Consider the following 13,695-nt stretch of genomic DNA (forward strand, 5'->3'; position numbering starts at 1 on the left):
GCAGCTCTGCGCGGCCGCGCCTGCCACGAGCCGGGCCTCGCGCTCCCCGAGGTTCTCCTCCCCGGATCTCCTCCCTCCTCCCTCCCCGGATCTCCTCCTCCCTCCTCCCCGGATCTCCGCCCCGCGGCCCTGCTGTCCCTGCTCTCGCCGCTTCCCATCGCCTTTCCTCGGCGCCTGCGGGCGGTGCTGTCCCTCGGAACCGGCCGTGGTGTCCCGCTGGCTCATCCCCGGGCACCGCGGGCTGCTCTGCGGTGCTCCCGTTCTCCGCGGCTGGGTTGTCTCCTAAACAGTGTCCCAAGGGGCCGCTGAGCCTGTTGTTTCACACAGTAAGGCCTCTGCGTTTCGCTCGATGCTCCCTGGCTGGGTACTCATTTGGGTTTATGTGCTGTAGCTGTTTGAGTTCTTACCTTTGTGCACCACCTCCCACTGAAAGATAATCCTGTACACCCAGCCTGGCACTTCTGTGTTTCCACTGCAAGGATCTCCAGGTGTGGTGAGTGCATATTCCATCCAGATATTGCTAAATTGCCTTGATACTCAGAGCGTTTTAAGTAAGTTCCGGGTGGTTGGTACAGACGATAAAATGTTCTTTCTCTTAGGAGTGTCATGTAACAGCTGAACGTTTTCACCTGAAAACAGAAAATGGCTTCAAGAGGAACAACAGAGACCAGTAAGCTAAAACAGAATTTGGAGGAGCAGTTGGACAGGTTGATGCAGCAGCTTCAAGATCTGGAAGAATGCAGGTAATAAAAATGGCTGAGTTTTGTTGTTTGGGGTTTTTTAGCTAGTCTAACTTTTCATGTAGTTTGTTGAGTGTGATTTTGTGTTAGCTTTCTGTGGGCTAATAAAATCCAAGACAGACTGAATTACCCAGGGCAAGGTTGGGTTTTATCTGTTTCAGTACTTGCACTGAAGCACCTTGAGTGGGTTTAGATGCTTTCTCTGGCTGTAATTCTAACTTAGCCAAGCAGTGCATTTCTTTTTCATGAACAGCTTTAACTGCTAAAGGTTGGTGATGCTGTTTGTTTAGACAGGAGGATCAGTTATCCTGACTAACTCCATGGTTTGGGGTGAGGAGATGAGCTTCTCAGATCATCTCATTCACTGGAGCTTTGAGCAAGACAATTTCACTGCATGTTTTTGTTGAGATCCAAAATACACTTTAAATACTGCACCAGGTGTTGGGGATCTTGTCAGAGCCTTTTCAATGGCAGTGACTACATACAAGCCACAGAGGTGGATGTGTGGCTGGGGAGGGGGTGCAGACCCAGCCAACCACACAGGTCTTAGCTGAATCACAGCTGAGAGGGCCAGAGCAGAACCACCTGCAGTGATGTGAACTCTTCACTGCTGTCTGAGCAGTGAAGCTCCACAACACTTCCCTGTGCCCTTTCCTCCATGTCACGTCTCAGGTTTAATCCTGTGAATTAATGTGTCTTTGTTGGATCCTCTTTAGAGAAGAGCTGGATGCAGATGAGTATGAAGAGACCAAAAAGGAAACTCTAGAGCAGCTGAATGAGATCAATGACTCCCTGAAGAAGATTATGTCTGGAGATATGACTTTGGTGGATGAGCTCAGTGGGATGCAACTGGTGAGGATGATGTGTTGCTGAAAACAGTTCATGTTCTGCCTGGCATTGATGAAACAGAAAACAGATACAGGTGGTTTATTGTCATTTTTATGTGTGAAATCCAGATCTGTGTAACTAATGTTTTTATTACTTAATACGCATGTACATGTAAAAAACTTGGATAGGTCTCTTCATTTTAAAAGGGAAAAAAGGTTGAAGAATTATAACCATAACACTGTGGGAAATTGCAGGGACTAAAAATATCAGGTCCTTAGTATTAGAAAATAACTGAAAGTAATACAAATTACTATGAAAGGTGTAAGGGACAATCCAGGGTAATATGTCTGTCATGAGAAATAAAGTTCTTGTCTGTTTGTTAGAAAGCATAAGATGGAACTTCCTGTGCTCTTATTCCTGAGTTGTGTTTCAGGTTCATACCAGTCCAACTCAAAAGGCTGTAGGAGTTTTTGGACTCTAAGCTATTTTATTATTATATTTATGATGTTATTGATCTTATTTTATGTTAACATCCAAACCTTTTTTCTACTTGCAAATATTTAATTACAGCATGATTTTTACTTTCTAAGCCCTGTGTTTTAGGGGTTTGTTTCCAGAGAGATCATGATTTGTCCAGAGTTAACTGTGGTGAAATGTAATAATCCATAGAGGATTTGGATAACATTAGGTTTGTCTCATCATTTGCATTCTGCTTACCCTTAGAAGAGCTGTAATCATCAGTGTGGGCATTAAAACTGCTGAAGGGAACACAGCACATCTGCTTGTGATGTGCTATTAGCAGGAAGATGTTGGAAATGATTAGAAAGTAAGACCTGGACTGTAATGAAAAGTTTTACAGCTCTTTTTCAGTGTAGTTGCACTAATTAGTGGATTCTTCAAACCCTGCATAAAGGTCCTGCATCTTTTTTCATCTCATTTCCATGGCTGTGCAAAAAGGGAAGAGCTCTGTGTATGAAATGTTGCAGAGGACACTAATGATGCTCTCCAGCCCTCGTTAATCTTGTGGTGCAGCTGTAACTCGTGACTGCTGTTAGTGCTGGTCATTGTTGCTCTTTCCTCGCAGGCAATCCAAGCAGCCATCAGCCAAGCCTTTAAAACTCCAGAGGTGATTAGGATGTTTGCAAAGAAGCAGCCAAGGCAATTGAGGACGAGGCTGGCAGAGGTGAAGCTTTTTGTTTTACTGCAAAAACTGTTTATTTGAGCCAGAGTGATTCAGGTATGCAGTGACTGCATGGAGAGCACTCAGTGCTGAGAAACTTGGTGGCAGCATCATAAAGAGAAGAGAAGTTTGTTCAGTTGTAAATGTTTAGTGAGGTAATGGGGATAACAATGTGTGTTTCCTGAATCATCTACCTTGCTGCTTCCAAACAAAAATGGGATTAACAGTGAACTGAGTATAACTGCAAATAGAAAATGGGGGATTGTCCTGAGGGCTGGAGAGTGCACCCAAATCTAAACTGAACCAGAGATCCAGACAGAGTGAAATGATATGTGACTCCTCCACGGAGCAGTGATGTCATTCCATAATTTTGAATGGTTAGCAGTAAAAGAGATTAAAGTTTGGAGAAATTGAGTAAGTTGAGGTTAGGTGAAATACTGGCAATCTTACCTGTTTTGACTCATTTTCCTCCCCCATGTGCAGATGGACAGAGACTTAATGGTTGGGAAGTTGGCACGAGACCTGTACACCCAGCAGAAGGTGGAAATCCTGACTGCCCTCAGGAACCTTGGTGAGAAGGTAAGGGGATGGTGTGATGGTCAGATGACTCGAGTTTGCTGTCTGTATATTGAAGAGGAGCTTGAAATCATTAACATAACAAATTACAACTGTCATGGGCAAATGAAAAAATGCAGCTCCCTCTTACAGTACCATTTTAAAGCCAAGCTTTGTGGAGCACTCACTGCTGGACTTGCAGATAATTTTGTACATTTATCTGAGGCTGTTTCTGCTTTAAAATGCTTTCTTTGGTGGGTCATAGGAATGAATCACAAGGTGGTACAAGGTGATCATATTTATGAAAGCTGCAAGTCTTTTACTGACTAGCTACCACCTATCCCCCTGGCAGGAGCTATCCAGGACTTTTCACATACCTCCAGCTTCACTTGCTTTTGTGTTGTTGATAATACAATAACCTCTTGGTGTGAGATAAGAAATGGGAGAGATGAGTGATAAACTGTTTCCCCAATGCTCCATCAGTGGCAGAACAAGCCTTAGGTTTGCCACCAGAGGGAGGAAGAGAAATTATTTCCCTCTGTGGATGGTCCATGAAGGGAATAGGTTGCTGTGCATATCTGTGCTTAAACTTTCCTGGGAAATGAGGGAATGTATTGGAAAAGGTCAAGTGCAGTACTTAAAGGAGCTGCATTCCAAGTAGATTCCAAAGCAAAGGTTTTCCCTCAGAATATTTTTATTGCTTGACTGTCACAGAAAAACAAATGGTTTGGAAATAGGTAAAAGGCTAGTTAAGGTTGTGAACTGAATGCATGAAGATACCTGATCTTCTGGCATGAGATCCTTGGGTCACTTCATCAAGCCACTTCACCACACATTGTCCTAAGCTCTTGATCTCCCAAAATGATCAGTAACCTGCTGCACAGAGCACTGGCTAGGACAGTGTTTTCCTATCTGTTCTGCATGTGAACAGTGGCATGTTATGTGTTGGCCTGCACAGGAGTGTAAAACGTTAAGCAGTTGGATAGTTGCTTACAGCCAAGGCAGGTAACTAATACATTTCCTTCATTCCAACATCATCCTCAATGCCTGTGCCTGACTTTTATGTTGCTAATAAACACACTGATGCAAACACTGAACAGTTTTGACACACTGATATTTTGCATTAATAGGGATGTGGATCTGAGGCTAATTAAATGAGTGACTTTTAACTTAGAATATCTGATCCTTCCAAATGTAGGTTACTGCCTCATTACTGTAAATATTTTATGGGCATCTGTCACAAGGCATCAGAGCACATGCATAAAAGCAAAACAGACATGTGCAAATGTCACTTTAAAGGAAAAGAACCATTTCTAGGTCATTAGCTCTTAACATGGTCCGAGCTGGCAGTGACTGCATGGTTTTGCTTTCCTCAGTAGGTGATAGGAAGTGAGCTTAGATCTTGGTTCCTTACTGTACTGACCCATGGCAAAAAAAGTTATTGACATCCTTTGCATAGTTTTGGGATAGAGGAGGTGTCAGATACCACTGCCACTGAAAAACTGCAAATGGGCAATTGCTGTGACCTGTCAGGAATATGAACAGTTAAGATACCAAGCTCACAGTTGTGGCCTTCTTTAATTTAGCTCACTCAGGATGATGAGATGTTCTTGTCAGCAAATGCTGGTGCAGCTCTGAGCCAGTTTGAGAGAGTCTCCACTGACCTTGGTAAGTTTTCATGCTTGTAACTTCAATTTCTTTGTCTTCTTGAACACTGACTACTAGAAGTACCTCTGGTTGCTCTATGAAAGAGAAAGTAGGAACAAAAGGCTCATGCCATGAAATGCTGATTAACAAGGAGACTCTGATATACACCCAGCAAATATATCCAGTGCCAAGTGTCCATGAATGCCAAGTGTTACCCATCAAGGCCTGAGTGGTCTGTCTCAAGCAGAGATAACACTCACAGTTAAACACAGATCCTGTCTGCATTAATGGCTCTCTCCAAGAGAGCCTTTTCCTCTGCTTGATGCAGATGAATTGGCAATTATTGGCACACTGTCAAGACAGAGCTTAAAGCCTCTTCTTGCCATGATTGTCATACCTCTCATTGTATTGACAAGCTCAAAAGTTCAGTTATAAAATGCATTAAATAAGCACAACAGTTCATTCCAGCGTCACAGTCAGAGCTGGATGGAAGAACTGTGAATGGCAGGAATGTGCCAGAGTGGGGCAGGGTGTACAAATAAACTGTCCCTGTGACCTACCTTTCACACTCCTCTTCCTGAGAGTGTAAGCAAGGTGAGAACCCTGCTGTTCCAGGGGTACTTTGTTAGTAGCTCTGTGTGTGTGCTGGGGTGACCTTGGCTGGCCACCAGCTGCCCACCAAGCTGCTCTCATTTCCCCTCCTCAGCAGGACACAGGGAGAAAACAGAATTAAAACCCCATGGGTCGAGATAAAGGCAGTTTAATAAGGCCAAGCAAAGGCTGTGCACAGAAGCAAAGGAAAACATGAAGATATATACTCTCCATGTCCAGCCACGTTCTGGGATGTGGTGCCTCAGCATGTGCAGAAGATAAATGTCTTGTTAACAAATTCCCCACCTTCTCCTTTCTCCTTTCATTGCTGAGTGTGGTGTCCCAGGGCATGGACCCTCTGCTCAGTTTGGGTCCCTCCCAAGCTCCTGCCCACCCCAAACCTTTGGGGGTGGCACAGCCTCAGTGCTGGGCCAGCACTGCTCAGCAGGAGCCAAACCCTCCGTGTGCTGCCAACACCATTCCAGCTACAAACACAAACCACAGCTCAGAGAGAGCTGCTGGGGCACAGGGAGCTCCATCCCAGCCAGCCCCAGGATGCTGTGGCTGCTCTGGGCCTGGCAGTGCAGAGTGGTTTGCTTTGAATGAGCTCAAGTGTTCTAGTTTTCACAGTGTAGGTTTGATTTCTTTTGATCTCAAATGTTTTGCTTGATTTAAATTGTATATAAGGAAATTGACAATATCTGCTAATACTTACCGAGAATGTTTTTTTCCCCCTCACAGGATCAGGAGACAAAGTCTTTGCTCTAGCAAGTGTTGAAGTAGAGAAGGCAAAACAATGAAGAGGTGTGTGAGGCTTGTCTCTGCAGTTCTCAGCAACATTGGACTCTGTCACACTGCATTGGGGTTTTCTATTTCTAACACGTTGAAAAAAAAACAACCAGAAAAGCAAAACAAAAAAACCCAAACTCTAAAGCTCTTGGGTTCTTAACCAGAAGATATGAAGTAAACAGCCTTAAGTGCACTTTGGAACCTTGGTGTCTGTACCCCTTAAGTAACACCAGCTCTGAGGCTGAACACTAAGTGGGACTCTAAAAACAAAAGTGTGTTGTGGCTGTCTGTGGGAAGAATCAGCTGGTTTGAATTTTTCTGAATGTGTATTTCTCTAACTATTAAAATGGCATCTTTTTGCATGTGGTTGTAGCAAGCAGATGTTTTTCAGAGCAGTCCTGATGAGTGAGATTTTCGGTGATTCTTCACATCGCGTTCAAGTTGTCTTAATTGTTGTCTGGACTCCTTACTGAGTAGTTTGTCCTAGGAAAGCTCTGAAGCTTTAGGAAATGGATGGAGTTTATTTCCACAAACTGTTTGCAGAAGCCCCAGAACGAGCCTGGGCGCTGATCACTGGCCCTTGGCTGCTTGTTTGCGGTGCACATGAATGAGCACTTTGTGTCCCAGCCCTGACTGACAGACAATGCAGCCCTGTGGGGAGGCCTCTGGAGCAATTTAACCTTGTGTGTTGGAACGACAGGGAATTGATAGGAAATGGCACTGAGAGGCCCTTGCTGTGACCTCTTCCTTCAGCTCTGGTGTGTAACTACACATTGCTCTTATTCCCCAGGATGTCTGAGGTGGCATGAAATAACTTGCAAGTAGAAACAAGTTTTTTTTAAAGGGGGGAAAAAACTCCCATTATGTGGTCAGTGCAAGTGTTGCTCAGTGGTGGTGCTGTAGAGAGGGAAGAGTCTGTGCCTCCACAGAGAAGTTAAAATCCTGAATAAACTCAGAGTGTAGGAGAGTTTAAAATCTCATATTGCTGTTTTTTCGGCTCATAGCGTGGAGAAACTACTTGGGACTCTAGATGTGAATTTAACTTATTGATAAGCTACTTTTTGTAAACTCTTATTCTTAAAGTACTGGCAGCTTCACACTTCAGTGCTTGTTTGCATTTTGTCTGAGCTGGTTTGCAGTCTGTGTTTCACTGAGAAGTTTTTCAGCTTGAGAAATGTGCATTTAAGGTCTACTCTGCCCTTGGTATATATTCAGGTGCTGAACTAATGATACTGGCAACAAAAAAACCCCAAAACACTAAGGGCATTTTTTTATTTCATACTTGTTCCCCTTCTTAGTTTACCACTGGCTAAAGTGAGCAGCTTCTAGCTGAAAAAAATGCAAAAAATCTTAAAGGCAAAAGAATAACTTCATGCAAAAAAAGTAACTTCCCTCCATTTCTATGCAAAACCAGTTCAAACATTAGCCAGTTTTGGGTCCTCTGGACTGTGTTTTGAGAGGGAGTTAGCCCTTGCTTTCTGTGGACATCTTCAGAAGTGGAGGAAGTGTTATGAAACCTCCTTGGCAAAAGGAGCCTCTGACTGTGAGTGTTGATGTGCTGTTGTTATCCAGCTCAGGTGCTGTGACTTGCCAGGCACACAGAGGCAGGTCCCTGCCCATCAGGTGAGACACCAGTGGAGCCAGAGAAGAAACTTCATTCAGCTGCTTAAACTCCACAAATTCTGTTTGTTTCTAAGCAATACACTTGTCTTTCCTTAAGTGAGAGCCAAGTAGAGTAACCAAACACCACAGTGATTTGTGCTAACTCTGCAGCAAATGACATCAAAAGGAGGTTAAACAGAGATTTCCACCTGTATTGCTAAGGTGGTTGGTGTAGCTTCAGGGCAAACAGAGTCTGTGCTGGTTGTAGTGATTGGGTATTTTTTTTTGACGTGTCTTATAAGTTTCTGAGCTGTAAGATGTGATAACAGTAAGTCTTGCTGGGAGGAAAAGGATGGTGATAATACTGGAAAGATCAGAAGAACTCCTAGGGGAAAAAGTGATCTTGTTGTCATCTTGTTAGTGCTTGGAATTATAAAAGTGAGGAAGTATGTGTACTAAAAGACTGAATTATTTTCGAATTAGTAATGGTTGATGAAGCAGATTTTTAAACTGAAATGTTGGGTGGGTTTGGTTCCAGTTTGTGGCTGGTTTTGGCCACAGGGGTTGGACCTGCATTTGTCAGCACTGAAGGTGACCCACAGCTTGGAGGAATCCTGTGTTTAATGGAGTAGAACATCCTTGTTTTACCTATTATATATATGTCTTAGGCTTGTATAGCTAGAAATGAGCTTCAGTGAGAACTGCCATTAAACTGAGTGCATGGAAATAGTCTGAGACTTGAACAGTGTTAACCTCAGTGTCCCAGAGCAGTTACTTGGGCACTGAGGGAGTAGCACAGACTCTGAGCAGAATATTACCATGGTCAGTCATCATTTAGAGTGCACTTACAGGGCATAAATACCCTAGAGATAAGCAAGTTTGTCTAACTGTAAGCTAGGAATGGAGTAGACTAGAAAATGTGTTTCTAGACTGTATTTTGTCGAATAGATATCCTTGTGAAATCTCACGTTTTAGAAATGAAGGGCACATGGCAGAGAGCATCACTGCTGGTTTTCACTGGTGGAACTTCTTCCTCCTTGTTTTAAGATGCCTTTGTTTAGTTGGTGCCCTTTGTCCATCCTCTCAGACCTGTTTTGCTGTCTGGGGCAGCACGATGTGCTCTGACAAAGGCTGATTGCAGCTTCAGAGCTGAAAGCAGCTTAGTAAAAGGAGTTATTAGACACTCTGAAATTATTGGAAACAAAACAGTCCGCGGGGACTGTCGCTGCTGCCTTTGCCTTTCTGCTCATTACTGGTGCTAAGGAACTCTCTCCCCACCCCTCGCCCTGCTTGTACCATTAGCATGTAAATAACCTCTCTCAGCTCTCCAGCACATCACACCAAGTTTACAGCACAATGATACGGAAATCTTTTTTTTCCCCCGTAGTTCAAGAGGTGCATGTTTCCAGGAGAAACTTTTTAAAATTGATTTGTAAAGATTTGACGATTTTTGCAACGTTTCTGTACTGCAGCAGTTGTACCATTCCTATTAAACTGACCCTTGGCTGAACACCTTTTCAACGTTGTGCTGCTTCTGCTCTTGGAAGGATCTCCTATGATTTAAATGACAAAGATGTGATTGAGATCAGTGAGCAATATTAGTGCAAGATTCTGTGTGCCAGGGCTGTGAAGGGTCAGAAATCAGAGTTCATAGCCCAGAGACTCTTATGTCCTGCAAAATGCCCTGAGCAAAATGTGGTTTACCAAGGAAGCTGTTGTTGATGTGAAGCTACTCATGTGTTGACCCTAAGAGTTATTTAAGAAACCTATTAGAAGTGGTTAGATTGATTCCAGAGCCATAGTGAGTTCATTGCTGTGTGTTGTGCTAAATAACCCTAGGATGTACCTCCACCACTAGCTCCAAATGTTTCTGCAGGGGCTGGAAAAAACAGTCCATAATCTATTTATGATAGTCATCATTTGCTCAAATAAAAACTGGTAACAAAAGAACAGCTCCTGGGTGAAAACATGGGTTTGGTGTTTAACAAACAAGCGTGTGATGTGTGAGTGCCAACCCCAGGTCAGTGTTACACCCAGGCACATCACTCACTCTGCACATCTTTCTCTCCTGGAGTAAAACACAGATTGTGACACTGAATATCAGTGCTGTGGAGCTGTTACTGATCACACGTTGCTTTGAAGATTACAAGTGCTTTGTTTTTTGTTTATCATTTTACTTCTGAAATAAGAATTGTACAGTAGCATTAAACACAGTGGCAAAGTTCCCAGAGTCCTTTTTTGGCCATATGTAACCTCTGTTTTTAATCTTCTTTCTCTATAGAGTGAGTTCAGTGATTGTACTGATCTGAAAGGAAAAAAGTGTTAGAGAGAAAATTGAAGCTTCAAATGCTCTGTCTCTCTTTTTTCTGTCTTTGTCTCCTTGTATTATTTCCCTGCTTTGATCTTGAATGGAAAAGTAGCAAGATATCTTTGTCTTGAAGGAAAAATACAAGATTTCTTAAGAGATCCCTTAGTTCCTCATGTTACCTTGCCTGTAAAAGTCAAATTCATTTTGATAGAGAGCTCTGGGAACAATACCCTCCTGGCCAGGCAGCTCAGGCTGTGCCATTAGTGCCTGGAATGGGAGGCAAATCAAAATGGAACCGTTTGGGTTTGTTTCCAGTGTGCCAATTCCCTTCCTAGATCAGGACAAATGTAACTTTCACATTGTAAAGAAACAGAAGTCAGCCCATAGGAACCTCATCTTGCTGTGAGGTTGTAGGGTTTTTAGCTTTACTTTCATAGGGTTTTGGGCCTGGGAGGGTGAGAGGAGAATTACTGGAGTTGAAGTTGCTCAGGATTTTTCTCCTATTACTTTTAAAGGCCTGTGCCACCCCAGTGAAACAGGAGCTGCTGGTGCTCAGAGCATCTGGAAAAGTGGTCTCAACTACCTGATAGGGCAAATAAAAATGTTTCAGAATAAGTAATCTCTAAAACAAGGTCTTATGGAGGAAACACAGACACAAGGTCAGTGGATATGACTCTGCAAGGCACTGCTGTATCATGCACTGAAATACCTACTGCAGTTTAACACACTCGTGTTAATGATACATTTAACAGCAGATTTCTCTTTTAAACAAGTACTAATCATGGAACATCTCTTTTTGTCTAGCAATCAGAATACTTTGCTGCTGGAGAATGTCTAGGATCATGTTTTCAACGTGCCTCCAAAAGTGGGGCAGTGAGAATGGCAGATGTGCTGGAAAGCCTGAGGCAGAGCCACCTGCAGATCCTGTGCACAGAGGTGGCAGTGTCTGGGTAAAGACTTTTCCTTTAGATTGTCCAGTCCATGTCCCTGTAAGGTGGAGATGAGCATAATGTTATGTGACACTTGTAGAAGGTTGTGCTTTGCAACTCTCTAAATGCTGAATTGAATCTGGCAACACTTGTGGGTTTGAGCAAAACAGCTGAGGTGATTTCTTGCCACACAAACTAAGCCTTGGGTAACAAAAAGAGATTGTCACAGCCTTTTTTTTACAGCTAAGGGCTGTTTTGTGCATCCCTTGGAATATCTCTGCAGACCTCCTCGTTGCACAGTCTGTACAAACAGTAGATATTGTAACTAAGGCAGCTGAGCCATTCCTTTCATTTTCTGGTGTCATCTCTCTAATCTACACCAGTTGTGCTCACCCCTAGTCATGGGAAGTTCATGGCTGTTGTGACTCTCCATCATTTATTACATGTCCCATATGTGCCAAGAGTTCACTGATTGAACCCCACTTAATTTTCCAAGAAACACTGGACAGTTTCTGCTTGATTTTGATGGATTGGAATTGTCAGACTAAGTCTGAAAAATAAAAGATTACCAAAAGCAAAAGCGATTCCAGACTAGAAACAAGTCCCTCATTGGGTACCACACACATCTTTGGGAGAAAGAGTTCTCATTGTTGTTGTGTGTGGCTAATGAAAGCAGTGCTTGTGTGAGCAGATGCTGCTGGAAGCCCTTAATGAGAGGGACATGCCAACAAGTACAGAGGGAGTTGGAGGCTGGAAGCAGCTGTGCTGTGAAGGAATCCTAAATGAATTTCAGAGCTGATTAAGAAAGAATTGGAGATCAGGAAGGGCAGGGTGACTTGAGAGAACGTTTCTAAGTCAAGCAGGGATTCAGAGAAGGTTTCATGGAGGTTTGGCTTACTAGAACAAACAGCCTCATTAAACAGAAGAGATTAGAAGCTATTGAAAAGAAAAATCCATTTAATCGGAGAGATTTTGATAAAATATATCAAGTCTTTATGCAATACTTGTAAAAATGTTAGAAAGACTTAACCTTTAGGTAATTAAACTTCCCAAGATTCCCCTGCTGAGGGAATGTGGTTGGGGCAAGCAGGGTGGGATTGGAGAGGCAACAGATTTGGTCAAGTGCAGTTCTATGCTGTGTTTGCTTTGGGAAGGTCTGAGCATTCCCCTGAGACATGCACAGTGTTCTACTAAATTTATTACAGAGCTAGTGGAGTTAAGAGGCCTCTTGAGCATCATCCATCATGTCTCATGATGATCCAAGTGACTACTGCAGTGACAAGATGTCACCTTGATGATAGCTAAACATCTTGGTGAGCTCGATGGGAACAAACTAAGGTGGGGCAGAGTGTAAGAAAATAAATGTAAAATTCTCCTGGGGTAGAGAAAGCCTTAGAGTCTCTCTCCCTGCTGAAACCCCTTCTAGATAAACACAGGCTGCTGAATTGCTGCTCTGTAGGATTGCATTGCACTGCTGTACACTCAGCCAGCTGAAATGGAACAGGAGAGCTAGACAGTACTTAGTCAGAAAATGGTGTTGTGCCCATGATGTTATCAGTAAGGAAATTCATACTATTGCAAAGATGCAAATGATGGCTTAATTATATGCTCCTAGTAGCATAAGATGCTTTCAGATCTTTCCCTCAGACTCATGTACTGTGCTAATTAACAGTAATCCAACTGGAGGATCCCAGAGCAATGCTTCTGCATATTTTTTTTCAGCTTATGCCGGAGCTCTTATGTTCTTTTCTTAAATAATTAATAATCATTACTGCCTGCTGTGCTGTGGGTATGTGCCAGTGATCTCAGATCCCAGCATATTTGCACCATTCCTGTTCCTGTCAGCAGCTTGGGTTTGCTCTTTGCAGAGGCTTTCATGTTAAGCCCTTCATTAGCTGGCACTGGGGTTTGGATTTCAGTGGCATCGGGCTTTGATGTCATTAAGTACCAAGCTGTTAAAGGAAGTGCCACCTATTTCATTACTGTGACTGGTTTTTTTGTGCAATTAAGTTAAACACCGAGTGGAAAACAGATGCATTTTACTAAACAACACTTAGTACACAAAGCATTTTTATCTCGGGCAGTTTTGTCCTTACCTTGCTTGCCCCACCAGTGCACTTTGTAGGGAAGCAGTCACTGTTAGCCTAGTGGGAAATCAGTGCAGATGAGGGATGGAGCAGGGTGAGGAGCTTTGTCTTCTTTATTTCTTTATTTTTAATTACTTCCTCCGTGTTCACTGGAGTTTTAACTCCACTTCAGCCTATCGAGGTGAAGGATTATTTTCGAGTGCTTCAATGACCAAACAACAACTCATTCTAGTGGGTGCTCAGCACTTTATATTTACTCAATTACCTTCAATTAACCCATACCAAATTTTGCAGCCTCTTTAACTTTCTTACCACAGTATTACCGAGCAGCGGCCACGTAACCCGGTCTAACGCTGATGAGATTTCTCTGCCGGGACAGCCCGAGCTCCAGGCATCGCTTCCACCGGCTGGAGGATGCTGCTGGAGGTGAGCTGTGCTA

At 43.2% G+C, this 13,695-nt stretch overlaps 1 protein-coding gene across 1 annotated transcript; it reads left to right on the plus strand.

Moving 5' to 3' along the window:
• Nucleotides 1-597: 597 nt before the first annotated feature.
• LZIC (leucine zipper and CTNNBIP1 domain containing) lies at nucleotides 598-6,612 on the plus strand. Its single transcript, XM_009080749.1, has 6 exons — nucleotides 598-743; nucleotides 1,457-1,592; nucleotides 2,653-2,751; nucleotides 3,232-3,327; nucleotides 4,890-4,971; nucleotides 6,283-6,612. Exons 1-6 carry the CDS (start codon nucleotides 643-645, stop codon nucleotides 6,339-6,341), a joined length of 573 nt encoding a protein of 190 aa, XP_009078997.1. The 5' UTR covers nucleotides 598-642; the 3' UTR covers nucleotides 6,342-6,612.
• The last annotated feature ends 7,083 nt before the right edge of the window (nucleotides 6,613-13,695 follow it).

The sequence above is a fragment of the Acanthisitta chloris genome, unplaced genomic scaffold (genome assembly GCF_000695815.1).
Source record: "Acanthisitta chloris isolate BGI_N310 unplaced genomic scaffold, ASM69581v1 scaffold18118, whole genome shotgun sequence".
NCBI classification, from domain to species: Eukaryota; Metazoa; Chordata; class Aves; order Passeriformes; family Acanthisittidae; genus Acanthisitta; species Acanthisitta chloris.

Coding starts and splice junctions, on each gene's coding strand:
- LZIC (XM_009080749.1), top strand. CDS start 643: ATGGCTTCAAGAGGAACAACAGAGACCAGTAAGCTAAAACAGAATTTG. Junction 2,752..3,231: donor TGAGGACGAGGCTGGCAGAG/GTGAAGCTTTTT, acceptor CCCCATGTGCAG/ATGGACAGAGACTTAATGGT. Junction 3,328..4,889: donor TCAGGAACCTTGGTGAGAAG/GTAAGGGGATGG, acceptor TCTTTAATTTAG/CTCACTCAGGATGATGAGAT.